The sequence below is a fragment of the Musca domestica genome, unplaced genomic scaffold, assembly GCF_030504385.1.
Source record: "Musca domestica strain aabys unplaced genomic scaffold, Musca_domestica.polishedcontigs.V.1.1 102, whole genome shotgun sequence".
NCBI classification, from domain to species: domain Eukaryota; kingdom Metazoa; phylum Arthropoda; class Insecta; order Diptera; family Muscidae; genus Musca; species Musca domestica.
The window spans coordinates 1,267,673-1,294,838 of NW_026712117.1; the positions used below are offsets into that span (position 1 = coordinate 1,267,673).

General features: G+C 36.8%; 5 protein-coding genes across 5 annotated transcripts in view; 1 reads left to right on the forward strand and 4 right to left on the reverse strand.

Moving 5' to 3' along the window:
* Nucleotides 1-27,166, reverse strand: part of LOC101887747 (synaptic vesicle glycoprotein 2B) — a 63,601-nt gene that overhangs the window by 6,803 nt on the left and 29,632 nt on the right. The window lies entirely within an intron of this gene.
* On the reverse strand, nucleotides 838-1,351 carry LOC101887911 (luciferin sulfotransferase). Its single transcript, XM_005185878.4, has 2 exons — nucleotides 1,072-1,351; nucleotides 838-996 (listed from the first exon to the last, which is right to left on the reverse strand). Exons 1-2 carry the CDS (start codon nucleotides 1,320-1,322, stop codon nucleotides 849-851), a joined length of 399 nt encoding a protein of 132 aa, XP_005185935.2. The 5' UTR covers nucleotides 1,323-1,351; the 3' UTR covers nucleotides 838-848.
* On the reverse strand, nucleotides 5,329-7,635 carry LOC131804828 (sulfotransferase 1E1-like). The gene is made up of 4 exons (XM_059128065.1): nucleotides 7,305-7,635; nucleotides 7,105-7,237; nucleotides 5,588-5,988; nucleotides 5,329-5,510 (listed from the first exon to the last, which is right to left on the reverse strand). The coding sequence occupies exons 1-4, from the start codon at nucleotides 7,577-7,579 to the stop codon at nucleotides 5,375-5,377; spliced, it is 945 nt and encodes a 314-aa protein (XP_058984048.1). The 5' UTR covers nucleotides 7,580-7,635; the 3' UTR covers nucleotides 5,329-5,374.
* On the reverse strand, nucleotides 13,826-17,639 carry LOC101888261 (sulfotransferase 1E1). Its single transcript, XM_059128057.1, has 4 exons — nucleotides 17,301-17,639; nucleotides 17,101-17,233; nucleotides 14,286-14,686; nucleotides 13,826-14,210 (listed from the first exon to the last, which is right to left on the reverse strand). The coding sequence occupies exons 1-4, from the start codon at nucleotides 17,573-17,575 to the stop codon at nucleotides 14,000-14,002; spliced, it is 1,020 nt and encodes a 339-aa protein (XP_058984040.1). The 5' UTR covers nucleotides 17,576-17,639; the 3' UTR covers nucleotides 13,826-13,999.
* LOC131804827 (trichohyalin-like) lies at nucleotides 25,544-27,053 on the forward strand. Its single transcript, XM_059128064.1, has 2 exons — nucleotides 25,544-26,492; nucleotides 26,602-27,053. Exons 1-2 carry the CDS (start codon nucleotides 25,551-25,553, stop codon nucleotides 26,656-26,658), a joined length of 999 nt encoding a protein of 332 aa, XP_058984047.1. The 5' UTR covers nucleotides 25,544-25,550; the 3' UTR covers nucleotides 26,659-27,053.

Below are 27,166 nucleotides of genomic sequence, written 5' to 3' on the forward strand. Positions count from 1 at the left end.
TCGGATGGATTCTTCGGAAAATATCAGGGTGAAAATACGCATATTTGGCGGGCTTAAGTCATTGCCTAGCTTCTTCGTAGATGAACAAAGGAGTTTTAGGTTGACTTAGTTTGATTTTGGCCCTAGGCTCCTTTGTTCATTTTCGAAGAAGCCAGCCGATTACTTAAGCCAGCCAGATAAGCGCCTTATGTATTCCCACCTTCAAAGGGACGTAGGGCCAATAATCGAACTAAGTCAACCTAAAACTCATGTTTTCAATACGAAGAAGCCAGCCGATGAATTAAGCAAGTCAAAAGAGCTAGAAAGTTTCCTAGAGATGAAGAATATACATTTTCCATTTTTGGGTCCAATAAAAGATAAATAAATCTCGTCTTCCTGAGATGTGAAACAAATAACTATTTTACGTGTCAAATATGTCACTCGTCATACGTATTTATTTTAGATATTACAATAATTTTTATTTAAAAAATGACAAGGTAGAGCTCGTTTAAAAGGGGTTGCCATATTCGATTTAGCAAACGAGGCTACCTCTATTGTTTTGCCATGGCCAGGGGCAGGATTATTGTTTTTTTAAAAAGGTAACCGAAAAATATTTTCAGCTTTATGTTTACAATTTTTTCATTCACTCATTCGTTTCATTTCCATTGTACACACACAAATCATAGATGGCAGCCTTCTATCCATTGACATTTGATAAGGAAAATTACAGAAAATGGATAGATGGAAGAGACGGATAACTTTATTTGAAATGACTACCTTCTTAATTTTAATTTATTAATATTGCAATTATAAACAAAGTTATTTTATTATTTATTTTTTATTTGAATTAAATTATTATTATATTAAAATCAGGATTTATTTTCATTCAACAGCAGTAGATCATTCAAAGTGAGGCCATACTTCGCAATTTTTTCCTCTACAAAGGCATCCAATTTTTCTATCATTTCCGGTGATAGTTCTTTTTTGTATGAATTTGTTTCACCCTTGCGACAGAATCTAAAATAAAGAAACGCACACAAAATATTAATTCTCACTCTTCCACATTTCCCTCTTCAAATTTTCTATACTTACGTAAAATCATCAAATTTTGCTTTTGTAATTTGTCGCACTTGATTCGATTCCCATAGGTGATTAGTTCGTGGATTCTTTTTCATTTCTTCGAAGGATAAATGTTTTAACATTCGTTCCATGTTGGTGTCGTCGATAGTTTTACCCAGAAATTCGCAAATATCCAAAATGACTTGACGTAGATTTAATTTCATTTTTTCATAACTGGTATAGAATAGCCATGGCTCGGAACGCAGTGTGTAATACTCATACATGTTGGCAAATTGTTCATTGCAATCTGCCTTTGTCATTCGTCCATTGACGTATTCGTCCACGGACTGTGGTGCAAGCAGGCCCTGATGATTGAAAAAGTGATACTCGGAGACAAAGGCATCCTTGGGATTACGTGATACGTAGATAACCTTGATTTTTGATATGAAGAGTTGGGGAGGAAATGATTGGTTGTTGAATTAAAACAAAATGTTTTGAAGGGACGATAAAATTCATTCTAAACCAATTAGTGATCGAGTATTTCATAGAAGAGAGATGAGGGGTATATTCCAATAGTGGGAGAATTCGTACACTAATCGATTGGCAAGTAAAGGTTAGGGTTGAAATACCTAAAGTGCTTGTTTGGTTGGCTAAAATCATCTGCTGGCTTCTTCGTAGATGAACAAAGGAGTTTTAGGTTGACTTAGTTCGATTTTGTCCCTAGGCTCCTTTGTTCATTTCCGATAACTTAAGCCAGCCAGATAAGCGCTTTATGTATTCCCACCTTTAGGCTGGTTTCTTCGTAGAGGAACAAAAGAGTTTTAGGTTGCTTAGTTCGATTTTGGTCCTCCGCTCCTTTTTAGTATATCCTCCACCATAGTATGGAGGGTATAATGAATTTGTCTTACTGTTTTTAACACCTCGAAATATAAATTTCAGATCCCACAAAGTATGTATATATTCCTGATCAGCAAAATTCTATGTCGATTTAGCGATGTCCGTCCGTCTGCCCGTGTGTGAAAATCACTCTAGCTTTCGAACAAAAGAAGGGGGTTGATAAAAATTTTCTCAACTGTGTATTATGTCTGCAGGACTTTTGGCATTGAAAATGGGCCATATAGGTCCACGTTTTGGTATAGCCCCATATAACGGTACCTCCCGATATTCGGTATTTTGAAGATTTCAGCGACATTATTCAACGGAATTGTTTCAAATTTGGTATTTAAAGTTCGTAATGGATACCACAGCCTATGACAGAAAATTGCCTGTGCAGGTCCACGTCTTCGTATAGCCCCCATATAACGGCACTTCCCGATATTCGGTATTTTGGTGATTTCAGCGAATTGTTTAACATTTGGTATTTGAAGTTCGTAATGGATACTACAGCCTATGACAAAAAAATGCCTGTGCAGGTCCACGTCTTCGTATAGCCCCCATATAATGGTACCCCCCGATATTCGGTATTTTGATGATTTTAGCGACATTAATCACATTTGGTATTTGAAGTTCGTAATTGATACTACAGCCTATGGCAGAAAATTGTCTGTGCAGATCCACCTCTTCGTATAACGGTACCTCCAGATATTCGGTATTTTCATAAGTTTAGCTACATTATTCACAGAATTTTCATTTCAAGTTCTGCATTAGAATATTGTAAACGTTTATAACAAAAGTTGCCTATGCAGGTCCACGTCGTTGTATAGACCCTAATGTAACGGCTACATTCAATATTTTTAAGCTTTTAACAGAATTTTTGAAGGATTTTAATTTTTTGAAAATTGACAAGTTCGTTCCAAATTGTGGAGGGTATTCAAAGTTCGTCCTGACCAAACTTACAGCTTTTTTACTTGTTTCTTTTCAGAAGAAGCCAGCCGATGACTTAAGCCATTCAAAATAGCGTTTTAATGTATTCTCACCATAAATTTTGAAAACATAACGGAAAAATTTACCTTAGGTTTCTTCTCCCATATCTGTGACGGCAACAGCGGTAAGGCATGATGAGATTTTATTAAACGTGGACGTTTTAAGTTTTCTATTGGCTTCAACGATCTCTCCAAGTCGCGATGAACTATGTAATCAAAACTATCAAACATTACTTAGTATTTCCCTCCAAAACACCCACACAGTTACTTTCGAAACTTACTCTATAAATGGAGAACGTAGTTCCAAATCGACATTTTTGGCCGTTTCAAAATCATAATCATGCATAACAAGCCATGCCAGCTCCTGCATCCAGGTTGTACCACATTTGGGTAATGTCACCACCCAGACATCGTCCTCGAAAACTTCGGCATTGTGAACAAGGTCGAGTTGTTTTTGGAAACTGCCACGAACATAGCAACGACGTTTATCCCAGTATTCTTGGGCGAAGAAATTTGTGGGATAACGTTTTGGTTTGACTTCGACGGGTTCGATCATTTTAATTAGAAGAGATATGAAGAAGGTGTTTTACTTCCACTGACACTTGGTGGTGAACTGACAAAATTCCCTTTTTCCTAATCCAAAGAAAACAGATTATCTTTTAGGCAAATTAGAGATGGCCCTTATCTGACGAGGGAATTTGAGTTTAATAAACAAACCACAATATAACACCTGATAAGCTATTCAAAAGTAAATTTTGTCGCTACATTGTTTGCATGCCTGTTTTCGGTTTGTTGGTATATCTTTAGCTTGTGGAATTAATTTTCGAATTTTTATGAGTGTGGTTTGTCCGCAAACCTTAAAATATTAAATATAACGGGGTATTCATGATGAACAATGTTCTCCAACATCCAAAATTCCTGTGGGACATCAATAGGCCTTCTCATTTCAGAAAAATAGATCTTATATAATAACAAAATATCTTCTCATCGAAGACCTTCTTATATACAGGGTGAGATAAAAAAACTGCAACAAAGTCAAACGTACATTTTTTTTTAAATTTTATTGAGTGAAAGCAAAAAATGTTCGGAAATAGCATCAAATTTAAGAAAAAGTTAAGATTTGTTCGAATTGGTCTCCTTTGGCACGAATTATGGCCTTCAAACGGCCATTGAAACCGTCACACGCTGCCCGAATGTTGCTCTGCGGTATTTTGGCCCATTCCCGGCGAAGTGCTTGCTTGAGGTGATCGATACTTTGGTATTTTTTAGTGCCAACCTTGCCTTCCAAAATACTCCAGACACAATATTCCAACAGATTGGTATCCGGAGATATTGTTGGCCATTGTGCGCTGGAAATGAAGCGAAAAACCTCATTTTGTAACCATTGTTGGGTGGCGCGTGCTGAGTGCGATGGTGCTGAGTCCTGTTGGAATGTCCAAGGTCTGCGGGCAAAATGGCTTTAATACACCCTCCAGTATATTTTCGCAATAATATTCGGCATTTATTCTGATGCCACGGTCGATTAATACGGGCGGAGAGCGACCATCGGCTGTTATGGCGGCCCACACCATCACCATGGCATGCGCTTGAGTTCTGGTGGCCAAACGAAGGTTAACATTTTCAGCTGACCTCTTTGGCAAGTAAACACGATCATTTTGTGTGTTTACAAACTGCTGGACAATGAATGTTTTCTCATCGGAAAAAACCAAATTCGGCAGTTCACCACTTTCGACCAAGCGAAGCAACTCTTTAGCTCTTTTGAGTCAATTTTTTTCGGTTGCGGTGTAAGTTCTTGCACTTTTTGTAATTTCAATGCGTTTACTCCGAGCTCATTTTTCAATATTTGCCGAATGGAATATTGCGATATGTTCAGCTCACGAGCCATTTTTCGGCCACTGCGACGCGGGTTTTGAACAAGTCGCTTCTTTACTTTTTGAAGATGTTGCTATTTTCTTCCGTCCACTTCCTTGACGTCGGGCTATGCTACCAGTATCACGGTAACGAGCGATAGTACTAGACACAAAAGATTTCACATTTAAATGCTGGAGTGCTCTAACGATAGCCACGGGTTTCCAGGGAAAAATAAAGAAATCACACTTCACGCTTGAATTCCATCACGAATAACTTTTTGTCTGGAAAATTCTCACCAAAATGCTTTTGTATATAATGAGCTGTCACTGGAATAATTTTAACAACTGTTGGACGAGTGACATAGAAATGACAGCAGTCTGAAGTTGGTTGCTGTTTTTCATCTCATCCCGTATATGACCAAAGTTATGTGAGTATTGCCATTTTTGTTCGATTCTTCTAGGAAACTAACATGGCGTTTACACAAGACAAAATTGCTACAGAGTTGTATTTTCCTACAATAAATACCTGAACTCATCCAATGGAAGGAAGAGTAGTTAAAATAATTGAAAAGTTTAAGTAAATATAAACAACAACTTTTTTATTTACAATAAAAAGTTAACAAATCAATTCAACAACAACAGATCATCCAATGTTATGCCATAGTTGGAAACTTTTTCCTTTACAAAATCGTCCAATTTTTGTACCATTTCCGGTGACAGTTCCTTTTTGTAAGAATTCGTTTCTCCTTTGCGACAGAAACTAACAATCAAAGAGAAAAACAATTATCCTCTCTCACCCTCGCTCTCTCTCCCAAACCAAATGATGGCTCTACTTACTTAAAATCACCACCCTCTCTTTTGGTCATTTTACGAACTTCTTCGATCTCCCACAAATGATTGGTTCGTGGATTCTTTTTCATTTCCTTGAATGACAAATGTTTCAACATCCGTTCCAAAATGGTGTCATCGATTGATTTTCCCAGAAATTTACAAACATCCAGTATGACTTGACGCAAATTCAATTTCATTTGTTCAAAACTCGTATAGAATAGCCAAGGTTCGGAACGTAATTGATAAAATTCGTACATATTATCGAATTGTTCGTTGCAATCCTTGTCGTACATTCGTCCTTTAATGTAATCTTCCAGAGAACACTGGGGTGGCACCAAACCCATGTGATGGAAGAAGTGATACTCGGAGACAAAGGCATCCTTGGGACTGCGTACGACATAGACGACCTTGGGGGAAAATATGTAAAATATGAAGTTTTGAAAGAGGTCATATAATAGGTCTTTTATCCACAGAAGAGGTCTTCTATCCATAGGGAAGGTCTTTTATCCATAGAAGAGATCTTCTATCCATACAAAAGAGTTCTTTATCCATAGAAGAGGTCTTTTATTCATAGAAGAGGTCTTCTATTCATAGAAGAGGTCTTTTATTCATAGAAGAGTTCTTCTATTCATAAAAAAGGTTTTCTATTCATAGAAGAGGTCTTCTATCCATGGAAGAGGTCTTCTATACATAGAAGAGGTCTTCTATCCATTGAAGAGGTCTTCTATCCATAGAAGAAGTATTATATTCATAGAATAGGTCTTTTATCTACAGAAGAGGTCTCTTATATCCATAGAAGAGGTATTCTATTAATAGAAGAGGTCTTCTGTCCATAGAAGAGGCCTTCTATCCATAGAAGAGGTCTTCTATTCATAGAAGAGTCCTCTTTTATCCATAGAAGAGGTCTCTTCTTTCCATAGAAGAGGTCTCTTCTATCCATAGAAGAGGTATTCTATCCATAGAAGAGGTCTCTTTATCCATAGAAGAGGTCTCTTCTATCCATAGAAGAGGTCTGTTTTATCCATAGAAGAGGTCTCTTCTATCCATAGAAGAGGTCTTCTATCCATAGAAGAGGTCTTCTATCCACAGAAGAGGTCTTCTATCCATAGAAGAGGTCTTCTATCCACAGAAGAGGTCTTCTATCCATAGAAGAGGTCTTCTATCCATAGAAGAGGTCTTCTATTCATAGAAGAGATCTTCTATCCATAGAAGAGGTCTTCTATTCAAAGAAGAGGTTTTCTATCCATAGAAGAGGTCTTCTATCCATAGAACAGGTCTTCTATCCATAGAAGAGGTCTTCTATCCACAGAAAGTGTCTTCTATTCATAGAAGAAGTCTTCTATCCATAGAAGAAGTCTTCTATCCATAAGAAAGGTCTTCTATCCATAGAAGAGGTCTTCTAGCCAAAAAAGAGGTCGCCTATTCATAGAGGAGATCTTCTATCCGTGGAAAATGTCTTCTTCCTATAGAAGAGGTCTTGTTCCTACACAAAAAATTTTCTATCCCCGAATGTTAAAGTTTACCTTTGGTTTCTTGTCCCAAATTTGCGATGGCAAGAGCGGTAGGGCCAGATGACTTTTTACCAAACGCGGTCGTTTCAAATCTTCAATTGGTTTCAACGACCGATCCAAATCGCTATGAATCATATAATCGAATCTAAGGGCAGAGAGGTGTAAAAAAAAAACTTTAACCTAAAATACTATCAAAATTGTTTCCAACTTACTCCATGAATGGAGAACGTTGTTCCAAATTGGTATTTTTAGCCGTTTCGAAATCATAGTCGTTCATAACAAGCCACAGGAGTTCTTGCATCCAGGTCGTACCACATTTCGGCAGTGTCACAATCCACACATCGTCGTCGTACACTTCAGCGTCATGGACTTTATTGAGAAATTGTTGGCAATTGCTGCGAATATAGCAGACTCGTTTATCCCAATGCTCTTGGGGCAGAAGATTTGTGGGATATCTTTTGGGTTTAACGACCAAAGGTTCGTTCATTTTTTATTAACCAAAAAACGAACCGCTTCACTTTCTATTACTTACTAAACTAGATTTTTCTTGGCAAATAATATAATTTTTGGTGGTAAAGTGGCCTTATCTATTTGCATCAGAGCTGGGAGTGTTTAATTTGTTGTGTTAATGAATGTTTTATTATTTATTAACATATAAAGAAACATAAGTTAACTAATGTTTTTAAATGTAAGAATAATAAAAAGTTAAATTAGGACAAGTCAAGTGACATTATCTTTACTGTAATTCCCATCTTTGGAATCATAATATGATAATTCATATGCTTAGATAATAACTTTTTGTTTGTCAATTTCATTAAATATTATTTCAATTTCCTAGGAATTATTTTAAGTGTTCTTATCTTATGTATCAGAGCTGGGATGATTTCATGGTAAAGATAAGGACAGACCTATTGAAAATATCTAAATTAAGAACTGCATATTTTAAGAATAAATAAAACCACATTTTGGAAGAATATTAATGTTGGCACTTCCCATCCCTGCCAAAAAAAAACTAACTTTGCAAGAACCCAAAGCTTTAAAGTGTTATGATAGGCTAACAACAACTTAACACCCGATAAGATTTCCAAATAACAATTTGATGGTTTGGCTTTAACCCATTTTTTATACCGGAAAATCGGGAACAAAAATCACATTATTTCTGGGAATTTTGAGACCCATGTAAGATTAAAAAATGTTTAATTACAAATATCGAAATTATTATATTTTAATTAATAACAACATTACTCTAAAAACATTTAACGGTATTTAGGGTTCATAATGGGTTCTACCTCTTCAGGCAGCATATAGCCTATATGAGTCCACTTTTCCTAAAACACTCATATAACGGCAACTATTCAGTATTTTGATAGTTTCAGCTAGTTTTTTTAATGGAAAAAGACTTCCAACATTTTGAATGCTAATTTTTAAAACATTCATTCAAAAATTTGTGTGTGGAAAAATGGACAAAGAATGTCACTGAGTCAAATAGAAATTAAAAAAAAAAACAAGTTAAAATGTATCGGCTGGTTTTACCGACAGATGTACAGGGTGAGATAAAAAAACTGCAACCAAATTCAGACTGCTGTCATTTGCAAGCCACTAGTCCGACAGATGTTAAAATTATTCCAGTGACATCTCATTATATTGTTTACAAGCGTACAAAAGCATTTTGGTGAGAATTTTCCAGATAAAAAAGTTATTCGTGATGGAATGCAAGCGAGATAATGTGATTTCTTTATATTTGGCTGGAAAACCACAAATGGCTATCGTTAGAGCTCTCCAGCATTTAAATGTGAATAAATCTTTTGTGCCTCGTACCATCGCTCGTTACCGTGGTACTGGTAGCGTAGCCCAACGTCAAGAAAGTGGACGAAGATAACAGCAACATCAGCAGAAATGGTTCGGAAAGTAATGCAGCGACTTGATCGGAACCCGCGTCGCGTTCCAGTTACCGAAAAATGGCTTGTGAGCTAAACATATCGCAATATCCCATTCGGCAAATATTGAAAAATGAGCTCGGGGTAAAGCCATTGAAATTTCAAAAAAGAAAATAGAAAGAAAAAAAGAAAATAGACTCAAAGGAGCTAAAGACTTGCTTCGCTTGGCCGAAAGTGGTGAACTGCTGAATTTGGTTTTCTCCGTTGAGAAAACATTCGTTGTCCAGCAGTTTGTAAACAAAAAAAATGATCGTGTTTACTTGCCAAAGAGGTTTGCTGAAAATGTGCACTTTCGGTTGGCCATCAGAACTCAAGCGCCGGCTATTGTGATGGTTTGGGCCGCCATAACAGCCGATGGTCGCTCTCCGCTCGTATTTGTTGACCATGGCATGAGAATAAATGCCGAATATTATCGCGAAAATATTTTGGAGGTTGTATTAAGGCCTTCAGCACGCAAACATTTTGGCCGAGAAACTTGAACATTCCGAAGAGAAAACAATCGTTGTCCAGCAGTTTGTAAAAAAAAAAACAAAATGGTCGTGTTTACTTGCCAAAGAGGTCAGCTGAAAATATGCACCTTCGGTTGGCAACCAGAACTTAAGCGCCGGCCATAGTGATGGTTTGGGCCGCCATAACAGCCGATGGTCGCTCTCGGCTCGTATTAATCGACCGTGGCATCAGAATAAATGCCGACTATTATTGCGAAAATGTTCTGGTAGGTGTATTAGAGCCTTGGGCAGGCAAATATTTTGGCCGTAGACCTTGGACATTCCAACAGGACTCAGCACCATCGCACTCAACACGCACCACCCAAGAATGGTTACAAAATGAGATTCCTCGCTTCATTTCCAGCGCACAATGGCCACCAAAATCTCCGGATACCAATCCGTTAGACTACTGTGTCTGGAGTATTTTGGAAAGCAAGGTTGGGACTAAAAAACACCAAAGTGTCGATCACCTCAAGAAAACGCTTCGCCGGGAATGGGCCAAAATACCGCAGAGCAACATTCGGGAAGCGTGTGTGTTTCATTGGTCGTTTGAAGGCCATAATTCGTACCAAAGCTGACCAATTCGAACAAATCTAAACTTATTCTAAAATTTGATGCTATTTGCTTTGCTATATTTGCTTTTATTTAATCAAATTAAAAACAAAAAAAAATATGTAAAAATTATGGCTTTTGACTTTTTTGCAGTTTGTTTACCTCACCCTGTATTTCTACTGTGTTTGTTTGTAGGCAGGAAGAGTTCGTAAATGGGCCATGCTGGTACACATTTAAACATATACAAAGAAGCGTCTCGATATTCGATATATTTACTATTTAAGCCGAATTTTCTAATAGTATTTAGGGTTCATAATGGGTTCTACCTCTTCGGGCAGAAAATTGTCTATATGGGTCCACTTTTTCCTCTAACACCCATATAATGCCACCCATTCAGTATTTTAATGTTCACAACACACATCGAACACAGTGGCAGGCAATTGTATACATAGGTCCACGTTTTTTTCTAAATCCCCCATATAACGGTTTCTCCTGACAGAGTTCGCAATAACAAACCTGGAGCAGAGAACTGTCTATGTGGGAGCACATTTTGAATATAGCCCAACGGTACGCCCACTCTTCATGAAGCCTTTAACTTAAATTTTCACTAGCAATTGAAGCTTAAAATAGAATTGTTCGAATACTAGATTTTAAAGATATTATATTCATTATTAGGGTTAGATTAAAAATTGTGTGGAGCGCCTGCAAGTATGCTATAAAATACTAAAAATCAATGTGCTCTTTCTCATGACTCTTAACGCACGTTTACATTCAAATATTTTTGTATGATAATTGATACAATCGCAATGAATGGAAAACATGTGTTAAATCTTTGGTAAATGGTAAATTATTATACCTCGATATAGAATTCAGAAATTTTGCTAAAACCGCAACATTAACACAACATAAACAGCTTACAAAAGTAAGAGGTCGTTTAATGGAAAAAATGGACAAAGGAATGAAATGGAATGGAAATTAAAACAAGTTAAAAAGTATCAGTCGGTTTTACAAATTTATACCCTCAGCCTATGTCGGTTTAATGCAATTTATTTTCATTTAGTGGATCAATAATATTCCCTTCACATCTGATATAACTCTGATATAAATATAACAACGTACCCGATTTGGGCCATATTGACTACTTCCCCCACTTTATATGAGATATGTGATAATTTTTAGAAAATGCTAAAATGTGCGTGAGGTACCAAATGTAGTCGACCGAAGTATTCCATTTTCATACTTCATCTAATACAGATAAAATAATTGGTATGTGCAACATTTGAAGGAAATCGAACATTTATATCCAATTTTATGTAAAATCATCAATAGAAGGAGTGGACCGATATATTCCATCTTCCTACCAGGCCTTGGGTTAATAAAAATATTGTGATGTGTGTAATTTGAAGAGAACTGGATGCTTATTTCGGATTTTATGATCGTTTTGGTTATTCAAGACTACGGCCATTCGAGGTAGAGTTACCGGAAGAAATTGTCCGATCTCTACCATCTTTATAATAGATCTTGTGTTAATGGAAATATTGAGATGCACCGAATCTTGATGGAATCGTTAATTTCGTGTTTTATGAGCTTCATGAATATTCAACATTTTGACCCTTTGTGGAGGAGGTACCAGAAAGAGCGAACCGATATTATCTATTGTACTGCTGCAAATATTAGAATTTGCAAATTTGGAGCAAAATCGAATTATCCTTTCTCTTTCTGTGCAATAAAATATATTTTTTAAACTTTCGACCTTTTGTGGTGGAGGTATCAGAGGGAGTAGGCCCATATTGCGCATCTTCGAACCCGATTTATGGTTGATAATAATATTACGATGCACCAAGTTTGGATTAAAGTGGATACTTCCTTCGATAGTTATCGTGCGCTCCAACCAGACAGACGGACGGACGGACTGACGGACGGACATCACTGAATCCACTCCAAATGTCCTGATACAGATTTGTTCCAAAAAGACCTAGTATCTAAGCCATTATTTCGACTAGTCACGTTTTGGCCGTATCAAGTGATATATACCATAGGCAAAGTGCTGAGGTTATAAAATATGGCAGGAAGCTGTCATATTGCAATTTTGCGAAGCTGTTCTACCTTCTTATTGTAACATGGTTTTTGCTCACAATAAACTTTAAAAAAATGAAATACAGGAGATACAACATTTTTTTTACATTACCAACGAATAAATATGAACAACAAAGGTACATTTTGGTATTGTGCCCTTTAATATATGAACTCTATTGTCCTGCCTCTTGTAAACGCATGGTAACTTGTGTCTCTTAATTTTATTTTAAAAATCCATCTATCCGAGGAGGATATTAGTAATACCATGGACTAATGGACCCACATCCAATTTTTCCAGCCAAAAGTTTTCGAACAACCATAGTAAGCATTGCCAAATCCAACTCGTTCTTCTGTAACCAAATTTAGTACTATTTAGTACCATTTAGTACAATTATCTTAAACCCGCTCTTCTCTCACATTTATATCAATTTTCAGGCTCTATTCCTTCAACCCAATTCCAATTTTAGTACTTTTCCTAGAATTATAGTATTTATTTCCAAAACCACCTCCCTAATTCAATTTCAGATACTAACAGAGACCTCAATATGAAATTTCGAGATTCTACCTCTAGTCCTTCCCCAAATACCAAATTCAGTACCACTTAGCACTTTTCGTACAATTATAGTAAATATTACCAAAATCATCTTCATATGCCCAGGCTTCACATGAGCAACGACTCTAATACCAAATTTCAGATTTGAAGCAGTATCTGTTCACTCAATACCAAATGGTATAAAATATAGTACTACTTGGTATGCACTTTCAAAAGATGCTGCATAACCCAATCCAATATTCTCCAACAGCAATTACAGCCCTATCGGTTCACACAAATCCAAATTGTACCAAATTTAGTACACATTAGTACGAATTCCCAAAACTTCCTAAATATCACAATCCTACACTCCCAATTTCCCAAAACCACCTGCATACCTCAAACATACAATCCCATAGAAATCTTATTTCCAAATTTTAGAATTCCATATCTAACGGTTTATCACAATTCTAATTTGTACCAAATTTCAGGATTCCACCATTATCGGTTAGCGGAAAAAATATAAATTGTACCAAATTATGTACCATTTAGTAAGAGTAAGAACTAAGTAAGAATTTTCAAAACATACTACATACCCCAATCCTACAATGAAATTTTGTTAACAAATTTCAGTATTCCAGCTCTCTCGGTTCACCCAAATCGAAATTGTATCAAATTTAGTACCATTTAGTACTTTTCGTTCACATAAATTCGAAAACTACCTGTATATCCCAATCCTACACTCCGCCAGTAATGTTAATTTCAAATTTCAGAATTCTAGCTCCATTCGTTCCTCTAAATTCAATTTATACCAAATTTAGTACCGTTTAGTACTTTTCGTATATATGAGTACACAATTCGACTCTACTCCTCAACCTTGATTTCCAAATCCAAATTTTAAGTTTTTAGCTCTAACTCGTTCACATGATACGAAATTGTACCAATTGTAGTACATTTTAGTACTTTTCGAAATTGCAAAGACCCTTTGGTACATATATCATACTCTCATTACAAATTTAAGAGTTCTAGCCCATTTATATGTCATTACACTTTTCGGTGAAAAAAATTATTCATTCGGATTTGAAACTCTTATAAATTGTTTAATATTTTATAAATAATTTTATTGCTGTACATTTTATTTAGTCAACGCATAATTTTAAGTTCTAACAAAAATATGAAACATTTTTTATTGAAATCAATATTACATACAATTAATAATCATAATCAAATTTATTTACTAGTCCGTAAAATCAAAAACAATAATATCATGAAACGAAATCCTGAATTTCTCTCTTAAAAACGTGAATGAATATGGGAGAAGATCAAGTTCTTTGTGCCACTTTCTCCCAAAAACTCAATTTTTCTTTAAACATACTATTAGTGTACGATTTCTTTTCATTATTCAATAATAACAAATCATTCAATGTAACACCATACTGGGCAACTTTTTCTTTAACAAAATTGTCCAATTCTTTTACCAATTCCGGTGATAATTCCTTTTTATAAGAATCGGTTTCACCTTTGCGACAGAAACTAGAAATCAAAAAAAAAAAAAAAAAAAAAAACACATTAGAAACCCATTTGAAGTCCAAAAATCACCCTACTTACTTAAATTCACTTTCGCCTGCATTTGTCTTTTTACGAACTTCTTCGATTTCCCACAAATGATTTGTTCGTGGATTTTTTTTCATCTCTGCGAATGACAAATGTTTTAGCATTTTTTCCATGGTCACATCATCGATAGATTTGCCCAAAAATTTACAAACATCCAAAATGACTTGACGTAAATTCAATTTCATTTGTTCAAAACTGGTATAGAAAAGCCAAGGTTCCGAGCGAATTTTATAGAATTCGTACATATTATCGAATTGTTCGTTGCAATCTTTTTCATACATTCGCCCTTTGATGTAATCATCGATGGTGCATTGTGGCGGTAGGAGACCCATGTGTCGTATGAAATGATATTCGGAGACATAGGCATCCTTGGGATTACGTGTCACATAAATTACCTTAAGTAAGAGGGGGGGGGGGGGGGGGGGGGGGGGTGTATATTGAAATTAGTATTTGAAAAAATGGTAGTGGAGAAGTGAACCTAGCCTGTCCATCAACCGTGGTAGAATAATGAAGGTAGTTTCATATCTTACAAATTATTTTAAAATCATATACTTGATATTATCACATCGGCAAAGAGAATTTTCTGAAGTTCCAGCACAAATTTGGTAAGCACATGTGTCACTTTCAGCATTACTAGTAATGACAAATACATACTATCTACATTACGACCGAAGGCTTCATTTTTGTTCTGTGAAAATTTTAATTGAAATCTTTCAGAATGGAAAGAAAAGTAAAACAAAACCAGTAAGGAAATGTCAAAGGTCAAAGGACCGACTAACAAAAAAAGTGTATATTGGGTATTTATGTGAAGTAGATCATACAAACTATATTCAGAGGAAACTAATATATGGGAGGTACAGGGTGAGAAAAAAACTGCAACCAACTTCAGACTGATGTCATTTCTAAGCCACCGACAGTTGATAAAATTATTCCAGTGACAGCTCATTATATTGTTTACAAGCGCACAAAAGCATTTTGGTGAGAATTTTCCAGAGTTATTCGTGATGGAATTCAAGCGTGATAGTGTGATTTCTTTATATTTGGCTGGAAAACCACAAGTGGCTATTTTTAGAGCACTCCAGCATTTCAATGTGAATAATTCTTTTGTGTCTCGTGCCATCGCTCGTTACCGTGATACTGGTAGCGTAGCCTGACGTCAAGGAAGTGCACGGAAGAAAACAGCAACATCAGCAGAAATGGTTCGAAAAATGTTTTGGCAGTTTTTTTATCTCACGCTTGTGAGGGACTTAAAATCCAAATCGGATGAAGCATATATATGGAAGCTATAGCTGTATCTGAACGGATTTTCATCACATTTGAATTACTTGCTTCCAGGCTGAGTTTGGTCGGAAGTGCCAAAATGCATTCTATTTGGGCTATTATTGGCCATTTGGTGCACAATTAACCCGACATCGGTTGAAGATATATATGGGAGCACTGTTTGGCTACACTTGTTCAGTAGAACTGGCGACAAAGTCAAAAGTAAATCTGTAGTTATTAACCATTGACGTTTCCTACAGGGTTCTAATTTCCTATGACAGACAGGGATGGGAATCTCTTTGGTATTCAGTAAATTTTGGCAATGGAAATTACTGAAAATTCACAGCTAGAATTGCCTATTTGAAATGAGGTTACCTTCCTTATTCTATCATGGTATAAACATAACAATAGCCTAAAGGTGAGAATACATAAAAAGCTTTTTTGACTGGCTTCTATGTTCAATTTCGCCCCACAATTTATAATTGTTCAACCTGCGCTCCTTTGTCCTCTTCCGAAGAAGCCAGACGTTCACTTAAGCCAGTGAATAAAACGTTTTATGTATTCTTACCTTAAATCATGACCAAATGTTAAGGTGAGAATACATAAAACGCTTTTTTGACTGGCTTAAGTCATCTGCTGGCTTCATCGGTGTTGGGGCCATTTCCCTAATTCACTAAGGTTGACCACTACGAATGCGCAATCCCTGGCCAACCCTTCTGCCATCAACGAATTCCCTTTGAAACGATTTCAACTTGCGTCTCTGGCTATAGCAGACTTCTTTCTCTGATGTTTATACACCTTAATTTAGGGAAATTGGTATTTTCCCAATTGTTTTGTTATTCTTACTCTACGAGCAATATTCTCCAACATATAACTAAAACGGGAAATATATTACATCAACAGCATAATCTAGCTCTAATAATAATTCGCACTTTCTCCTCGAGCAAAAATCCATCCAATTATCTTTATTTTACAATGGCTCACTTGCTCAAGTATATGCTCCAAATACATATCAATTTATATTTATTGATACAATAAAGTATTTATTAAAGTTACAATGAACTCCTACTTTTCCTTACAAAAATGGAATGGTAAAATTACAATTGAGTTCTTCTATGCAAACAGTACCTTTTTTGCACTGATACTTCTTCTAATTACAAAACTGGTATTTAATCTCAAATTGTATTTCTTTCAAAGTTTACGACTCTCTATCTGTTATGGGATTGTTGTTATTCTCGCTCTATTCCTAACCAATAATGCTTTTTATACAATTGACATAACAAGAGAAAGAGAGCAAGGAAAGAATAACAAGGAACAGTGTTTATGTGGTGTATGTTCAGTTAAAGCTACAGTGATGCTGCTGTAGCGTTTCTCATATAAACAATCGGAAAAGAACAAAGGAGCGTAGGGCCAAAATTGAACTAAATCTACCTAAAACTCCTTTGTTCCTCTACGAAGAAGTCAGCCGATGACTTAAGCCAATCAAAAAAGTGTTTTATGTATTCTCAACCTTATGGTGTTGACTAACATTTAGAGTCCCCAAATTTACCTTCGCTTTCTTATCCCATATTTGTGAGGGCAACAGCGGCAGAGCCAAATGACTTTTTATCAAACGCGGATGTTTTAAATTTTCAATTGGCTCCAGACATTTCTCTAAATCCGTAGTTATCATATAATTAAACCTAAGATGACGAAGCATTTACAACAATCACACATTTCCATCAATAACAACAATTATATTTTACTTACTCCATAAACGGCGAACGAACTTCCAAGTTAGTATTTTTCGCCGTTTCAAAATCATAATCATTCATGACAAGCCAAACAAGTTCCTGCATCCAGGTGGTACCACATTTCGGCAAAGTCACCACCCAAACATCATCGTCGTACACCTGAATGTCATGGACTTTATTGAGAAATTTCTCACAATTGCCGCGAACATAGCAAACTCGTTTATCCCAATGCTCTTGGGGCAAAAGATTTGTGGGATATCTTTTGGGTTTAAACACTGTGGGACCTTCCATTTTTTATGCGAGAGTTTAAAAAAAGAAACACTGACACTGCTGTCGACTTTCCAAGGTAAACTGATGGTTGCATTTAGAACCCGAACTGCTTTAAAAATTATAATCTTTTAGGGAAACTACAAATACAACCTTCTTATCTTATCAGAGCTGGGAGTATTTAATTTGCTGCAGGGTGATTTTATGGAGGCACATAATGGGTACATTTCATGAACGAGAGTTTAAAACTCTAGACAAGCGGCAGCCCTAGGGTGGGAATACATAGAACACTTATTTGGCGGGTCTAAGTCATCGGCTGGATTCTTCGGAAATGAACACAGGAGCATAGGGCCAAAATCGAACAAGGTCAACCTAAAACTCCTACGAAGAAGCCAGCTGATGAATTAAGCCAGTCAAAAAAGCTTTTTATGTACTATCACCTTTAGTTGGCATTTAGTGACTTAAAGTAGATTAATTCGTTCTTTGCTAATTTACGAAATAACAAGTAAAACTGGCGTTAAGTTCGGCCGGGCCGAACTTTGTATACCCTCCACCACAATTAGTGTTTGAAGTAAAACTAAATATTTGTTTTCTTTTCTTTCAAACGGATGTAAACATTTTTTTTGAAACACCTTTCCTTTCTCATAACTTTCACAGAAAAAATTGTACACATAAGAAAATTGTACACATTAGAAATAAACACGTTTTAGAAACATGTTTGAAACGCCAAATCTGAAAAGCACCCTCATCTGTACATCAAATTCTTATTCTAACACAAAACATAAAAAATGGTTATTTTGTTTTTTATCTGTATGTTTTTTATTACCTAAAATTCATTGTCTAAATACAATCTAATTATTGCTATCTTAATTAACGTTATCTTATTTTACATTTTATTCTTAATATGGATTTCAATATAATTAAATATATAGAAGTCATACATGAATCGAATTCGTCATTCATTGCATTAATATTATGTTTATGATCAAACATAAATCTATATATTAATACAGATTACAGAGTAAACAATAAAATATTTTACTAAACTCTATAAAAACTAAATCTATTAAAAAATGTGTTTACATTCTATATTATAAGTATAAAATTCTAATTATATATTACTATTCCATCATGGTGGCTGTGAACTGTGGCGTAAGTGCTACAATTAATATTTAAATTTTCTTTACTAAATACCCAATCGATGTGCGTACCGTGATTCGTTGTTGGTATATTTCTCTCCAACTTTGATAATAAGCCCATTGAACGAAGAGCAGTTTCAATTGTACTAGTTCGACTACTTCTACAGATATTGAAATCCCCGACAATTACAATATTTGAATTATCGCCGAAACGTTCTCTAATATCACATATAGCTTCAAGTAAAATACGTTTGAAGTTGCATTCGGGATATGAAGAATTCCTGTAAAGTACTATAAGATACAAATCTCTGAATTGGATGAGGGAATACTGAAATGATTTTCTGCCTCTGCTTAGATCTTTTTGACAAATAATATTTGCCTCAGAAAACTTTTCGTTCTTAATATAAATTGCGATACCCCTCTTATCTCTTACTCTTCCTTCAGTATGATTGCAATCTATTCGTGACAATATTGAGAAATTGTCAAAGAAAAGTTCTTCTTCCGGGTATGTCCACGTTTCCACAAAACACAATAGGTCACAATGCATTAGAGTGACATCACTAGAAATATCAGAATGATGAGCACTCAGACTTTGTATGTTTTGATAAAATATTGTGAAAGCGTTATTCGATGTGTTAAACTTACTATGCTGCAAGTGTATGGCTTTATGCAATCTAAGCCGTTCCAATTCTATTTTGACAACATCAGAGCTGCAGAAAGGTTTTGGTGGAGTAAATGTTCCAATAATGTATAGCCCACTTGCTTTAGTGGCTCTACTACAAGCGACATAGAGAGAAGCCCTACTCATACCTTTCCGAACATGAACAGCAACTTTTTCATAGGTTGCGCCTTGACTTTTGTGTATGGTTATACCTTCTGCAACTACCAATGGAAACTGTAAGCGTTCTATAGTTATTTGTTCATTCCGTTTGTACTGGAACGTTCGGCGGCACTTTTCAATGGGAGTCCATAATAATTCTGTGGGATGTGGTTTTTTTCTTCTCGCCATTCTTCCAACACTTTCATCAGAAAATAAGATCCAAAGCGTTATTGGTTTTGTTGAGTTTCTACCAAAATCAATATGCTTCAGTATGCCAGTGGCTCCATTGACTAGGCCATCGTTGGTATCAATATTGATCGTCATCATATATTTTGCACTCAATTTTAATTTTAGTTCACTACAAAGTCCTTGCGTTTCTGAGGTCTTTAAATTGAGAACCGAACTTAAAATTTGATTCCGTTGACCGATAGCTAATGAATCTGACTTCAAAATATCGGATGCCTTGGAAACAAATTGTTCTGATGTGATTTGTGCCAATCTAAGGGAATTATAATTATCGGTTTCTTCGTTTGACAGGAATAAATGAATTGCTTCATTTGGTATCTCCGATGTTGGTATGACCCTTGACTTTATGAGCGAAACATCTTCTTCAGTCATTTCTCCAGTTGACATTCGGTTCAGTGCAAACGCGAAATCTTGGTCCTCCCTTTGTCGCATTATCTCTGTTAGCTCATTAAAAGAAAACAGATCCCACAAGCCACCCCCTGCGAGGATGTGGTATGGATTAGCAGTATTGGTACTAAATATCCATTTATCCCCAACTGGAGGCAGTTGTTTTAGATCTCCGAACAAAACTATAGAGATTCCTCCAAAGGCTTCAGTGGTTTTAAAAATCTGCCTCAGGCGTGCGTCAAGGAAACCTAACATTCTACATCCAACCATGGAGACCTCATCTATTATGATCAATTTCAGATCTGTAAATTTAACCAAGAGCCTATTAACAAGATCACTGCTTAGTGGACGTAGCTCTCCTCGGAACTGGTTTACTGGAAGGGAAAAAAGTGAATGTAATGTCGCACCTCCAATTCCAAAAGCAGCTTTTCCGGTAGGAGCACTTAATAATACTTTTGGCAAATCCGGATTAGCGCCAGGTATAGAATTATATCTAAAAGTAACTGCCTGATAAATGGTTTTTATAAGGCGACTTTTTCCTACGCCAGCTCCTCCCGCAACATACTCATAAAATCGAACTTTCTGAACTATATTTTGTAAAAGATGTTGAAAATAAGACCGCTGTTTATTGTTCAGTGTTCTGATTAAATGCTGAAGTTCTTCGAAATTTACTAATGGTGGGAGTCTTACTAAGTGTACATTGGCTTCTGATTCCAGGTCATCTTCATGGTGGTTGTCAATGTCGAAGACATTTATATTTTCCTCTAATTCTGGAACAACCAAGGCTCTAAACTCCTCGTCTAAAAGTTGGTCACTTGTAATGTTATCGTTACTCGCATGGTCTTCACCACCATCACTGTCTTCACGAATACTTTGCAATATATCATGTAATTCACCATCCTTGAACATTTCAAACTGCTGTCGGTTCCTTTCAATTACATCCATGTAGATAGAGCAGGTATCTTCGTTGTTTCTTCCTATAATGTCTTCGTCTTCGTTACGCCATGGAAAGTATAACATAACCAATGTGCGAAAATAGTCGTCCCTGTTTAAGTCGGCCCTAAATGAGGGAAAACGAATTATAGCCGGACTTCTTCTTTTATATACGTAACCCGAATTATTTTTTAAGCGAAACAAAGCCCCGACATCATCAGGATGTTCCTCGTCATCTTCAAGAATATCTTCATCCTCCTCATCATGTTGACGATTCCTTTTGCGCAATGTCTTAGAGTATGTATAATGTGCAGCGAAATAAGCCAAACACACATCGCCTAGATTATCCGGTCTTTGAATATAATGCTCAAGTAAATTCGATACATAAATATCGGTTGAATCAGGAGAAAGATTTTGAAGCTCTTGCCTCGGTTTTAGTATGCGAACACGTTTTTCTGGCAAGAGAGTATTGACGTAAACATCACTGTTGCTACACTGAGACAAATGCATTCCCAAGATATTGTAAGCTGCTTCTTGGGCTGAGACTTCGGATGCTGATATGAATTTATTACCTATATGCTGCAACTTTTGTTTTACAGAATAATTTCCTTCACGTATCTCGTTCATTGTTTCTTGCAACAAACGTGAAACACCCCGATTCGACTTGTTTATATAGTTAACTATATACGACACGCATGCATAAGCATCCAGAACAAATTGAATATCCATGTTTGCTTTGTGCATTTTTAAAATCCGCGAATTAAAAGCATTTATTGATCTGTCTTTGAAGGATCTTTTAAGAAAAATTTTAGGTTTTCTTATAGAAGATCTGATCGCCGCAAGATATTCATCTTTGTCCATATTAATCCGTGGGTCTGCCAAAAACTGATCAAAATTATTTAATCGTTCACATTCTATATCTGTTAACTTTGCGTTAAGCAAATTATAAATTTTGTCATAGTTGCACTTATGAGCTGATAATTGTTGCTCATCTACACCATCCGAAAACGGCAAAAGAAGTTCCGTATTAGACATTGGCGGATATGGTATATGAAATCTACAGAATTTTTGACCTCTTATTTCACGTTGGCATGCTCTTCCGTGGTTGTGTTGCTGGTAGTGGACTATGTCTTGGATTTCGCTATTAGACGAATCTGTAGAAACAAATTTATCTACAAAATCCGTAACACGTTGGAAGCTATTTCGATCTGATATATCAAACAAAGGGGCATTGTTTAGCCAATATATGCCGTGGACATGAGGAGACCCTCGCTGTTGAAATTCTATTCTCCAGTAGAATTTGATTATATTAAACTCGTCGAATATTCCACCATTAACCGTGAAACTTTTGAAGAGGTGTCTTATTCTGTGGTCAAAATACCTGGAACATGTAATTGGATCTGACCTAATTAGTTCGTACCGTTTTTGGGTGCTAAATGACATTGCCTCTTCTTCGGTAATATTCCTTCCTTCTGCAATTTTTATACCCTCCACCATGGGTAGGAGGGTATATTAACTTTGTCATTCCGTTTGTAACACCTCTAAATATTCGTCGTAGACCTCATAAAGTATATATATTCATAATCAGCATAAAATTCTAAGACGATTTAGCGATGTCCGTCTGTCTGTCTGTCCGTCTGTCTGTCTGTCTGTCTGTCTGTCCGTCTGTCTGTCTGTCTGTCTGTTGAAATCACGATAGAGCCCACATTATTTGACGTAGACCTTTGAAATTTGGCACAAGTGTGTGTATTGTCCCAAGGATGGTTGGTATTGGAAATGGGATATATCGGTCCACGTTTTGGTATAGCCCCCATATAACGGTACCTCCCGATATTCGGTATTTTGATTATTTTTGCCACATTTTTCCACGGATTTGTCTAAAAATTGACCTTTGTAAGTCGTAATGGATTTTAGATCCAGTGGGGTAACATTATATGTATAGGTCCACGTTTTCATGTAGCCCCCATATAACGGTACCTCCCGTTATTCGGTATTTTGGTGATTTTTTCCACATTTTTCCACGGATTTGTCTAAAAATTGACCTTTGTAAGTCGTAATGGATTCTAGCTCCAGTGGGGTAACATTATATGTATGGGTCCACGTTTTCATGTAGCCCCCATATAACGATACCTCCCGTTATTCGGTATTTTGGTGATTTTTACCACATTTTTCCACGGATTTGTCTAAAAATTGACCTTTGTAAGTCATAATGGATGCTGGCTCCAGTGGGGTAACATTTTATGTACAGGTCCACGTTTTCATGTAGCCCCCATATAACGGTACCTCCCGATATTCGATGATTTGATGATTATTGACACATTTTTCCACGGATTTGTCTAAAAATTGGCCTTTGTAAGTCATAATGACTTCTAGCTCTATTGGGGAAACATTATATGTATAGGTCAACGTTTTCATATAGCCCCCATATAACGGTACCTCCCGTTATTCGGTATTTTGGTGATTTTTACCACATTTTTCCACGGATTTGTCTAAAAATTGGTCTTTGTAAGTCATAATGGATTCTGGCTCCAGTGGGGTAACATTATATGTATATGTCAACGTTTTCATAAAGCCCCTATATAACGGTACCTCCCGATATTCGGTATTTTGATTATTTTTGCCACATTTTTCCACGGATTTGTCTAAAAATTGGCCTTTGTAAGTCATAATGGATTCTAGCTCCAGTGGGGTAACATAATATGTATAGGCCACATTTATCCACAGATTTGTCTAAAAATTTGTCTTTGTAAGTAATAACAGATTTTAGCTCCAGTGCGGTAACATTATATGTATAGGACCACGCTTTCATATATCCCCCATATAACGGTACCTCCTGATATCCAGTATTTTGATGATTTGTTGCCACATATTTCCACGGAATCGTTCCGATGATATGAAGATATTGATATTAAAAGTTTGTAGCGGGTGACAAAACATTCGCTGTATAGGTCCCCGTTTACTTTAGACTCCATATAACTGTACCTCCCGATTTTTGGTATTTTGATAATGTAAGTCGCAATTTTAAACGGAATTGGCCCAAATTTATTATTTGGAATTTGTAACAAGTTCTTAATCCAGTGGCTAAGCATTATATAATATTCCATTTAGTATTTGGGGTATGACATTGTATTTATAGGTCTACGGTAGCAACAACTTTATTTGAGTATGTATAGCGCCTATATGATGGTTTATAAAAGTTGTTATTGTTTGTGCCACAAATTTAGGGTAATAGATTTTAGTTTATCGCCGCAGGTAGTATGGTTGTGATTTTTATTGCCTCTGTTTGCTTGATCCTGTTTTTGTACTGTTTCTCCAGGTAGTACAGAGTGCATTTTGGTAACAATAACATAATAATTAAATGTACCTGTGGGTTATATAATCAAAACTCTCTTAAATTACCAGTCTGTCCGTCTGTCTGTCTGTCTGTCTGTTGAAATCACGATAGAGCCCACATTATTTGACGTAGACCTTTGAAATTTGGCACAAGTGTGTGTATTGTCCCTAGGATGGTTGGTATTGGAAATGGGATATATCGGTCCACGTTTTGGTATAGCCCCCATATAACGGTACCTCCCGATATTCGGTATTTTGATTATTTTTGCCACATTTTTCCACGGATTTGTCTAAAAATTGACCTTTGTAAGTCGTAATGGATTTTAGATCCAGTGGGGTAACATTATATGTATAGGTCCACGTTTTCATGTAGCCCCCATATAACGGTACCTCCCGTTATTCGGTATTTTGGTGATTAAATTACCAGTAAACAAAGGTTAACCATAATAATAAAACTAATGTAATATACCTGTCGGTAATAAAACCTCCCACTCGTCAACTTGGTTCATATACCTGGTGCTCTACGCAGATTCTTACAAAACATCTTACCTGGGCAGTAAGTATTTGTGTATATAATAAACCAACTCAACTTTAACAAATCAGTTCACAACGAATCGTTAAACAAAACATAACCTAATACCAACGAAAATAACTGAAAAGTTTTCTATACAGATTTAAAACTGTTCCAATTCGACAATCAATAATTATGCCTAAACTACGTAAACAATCGGCACTACAACGTCAACGAATTATGAGGCAACATCTTCACAGTTACCGTGAACGGAATTTAAATGACGATCGGCTCAGAAACTCTCAACAGTTAGCAACAAGGAGACAGGATCCTGAATATAGAGAAAATGAGCGAGAAAGGGATAGAGCAGCACATTCAACTCGGCGCCAAGCAGTAAACTATAGATCTGCGGAACAAGAACGGGATATTTTGGCACACTCTATTCTCCGAATGAATTCCAGTTATCGAGCAACTGAACAGGCGCGCGATGCTTTGGCTCACGCTAATCGAAGAATGGATCCAACGTATAGGGAAGAAGAACAACAGAGGGACACATTGGCCCATTCGGTTCGAAGGATGGATTCGACGTACAGGGAGGAGGAACAACAAAGGGACACGGTAGCCCACTCAATGCGAAGAAGGGATCCGACGTATCGCGAAGAAGAGCAAGAGAGGAATACACTTGCACACTCTATCCATCGGATGAATGCGACATTTCGGGAAGGAGAACAAGAGAGGGATACTGTGGCTCGATCTGTTCGGAGAATGGATCCAACATACCGGGAGGAGGAACAACAGAGGGACACTTTGGCCCACTCTATTCGGAGAATGGATCCAAGATACCGGGAGGAGGAACAGCAGAGGGACACTTTGGCCCACTCTATTCGGAGAATGGACCCAAGTTACCGGGAGGAGGAACAACAGAGGGACACTTTGGCCCACTCTATTAGGAGAATGGATCCAACTTACCGGGAGGAGGAACAACAGAGGGACACTTTGGCCCACTCTATTCGGAGAATGGATCCAACATACCGCGAGGAGGAACAACAGATGAACACTTTGGCCCATTCTATTCGGAGAATGGATCCAACATACCGGGACGAGGAACAACAGAGGGACACTTTGGTCCATTCTATTCGAAGAATGGATCCGGCGTATCGTGGAGAGGAACGAGAAAGGGACTCTTTGGCAAGATCTATTCTGCGACAAAATGAAGAATACCGCCAAGTCGAAAGAGAGAGAGACACAGCAATGCACCGAGTACGTCGAAGAAATCCAGTTTTCCGTATTATGGAACAAGAGCGGAACACTTCAGCTCGTCGTGTCACCAGACAAGTTGCTATGCAAATGCAAGAAGCAGAAAACAGGATGAGAAGTTGCCGCGTCCTTATTCATCGTATGAATCCTACAAACAGAGAAAATATAAACATGAGACAAGCTCTGAGAAGTTCAGCAAGGAGAAGAAATTTGTCGCCGGAATCGAGGTCACAACAACAAATTCAAGATACTTTGAGGTGCAGAGCTAGGATAATTTCCAATTTTTGCAATATTATCAAGAGCGGACCCACAGAAGTTTGTATTTGTTGTGGAGGTCTTTGGTTTGTTACTCAAATTAAGACTCTCCGCAAAACATTTGTTCTACAAAAATACCCAAATTTAAGTGCAGTTTTTTTCCTTTCAGACCAGTTTCCATCTGATAACGATATATATAAATTCTGCAACACATGCCACAAAATAATCAATGCGGGGAAGGTTCCTTCTATGTGTCTCTCAGAAGGTCTACATTTTCCAGCTATTCCGAGTGAACTTCAGGGCTTGACGTCGCTGGAAGAAAGGTTTGTTGCGCCACGAATTCCCTTTATGAGAATAGTTTCATTGGGTTATAATCGACAGTGTGCTGTAAGGGGTGCAGTAGTAAATGTCCCCATTTCACTCGATTCCACCGTCAACGTCCTTCCAAGAACGGCCGATCAAACTGAAGTTATCCAGGTTCATTTGAAGCGAAGAATATCTTACACACACTATTTTATGTCTGAAACGATTCGGCCCGGCAAAATTTTCGAAGCAGCGAGATACCTTATTGAAACGGAATTGTACAGGAAACATGAAATTTGTATTTCATCTGAATGGTTGGCCAATATGGGTCCCGCTGATCAAGTGCCGTTTATAGCAAATTCCGAAGATCGAAGTCTATTATCGAGCGTCATTGATTTTAACTTAGATGAAGATCACATTGAAGAACATAA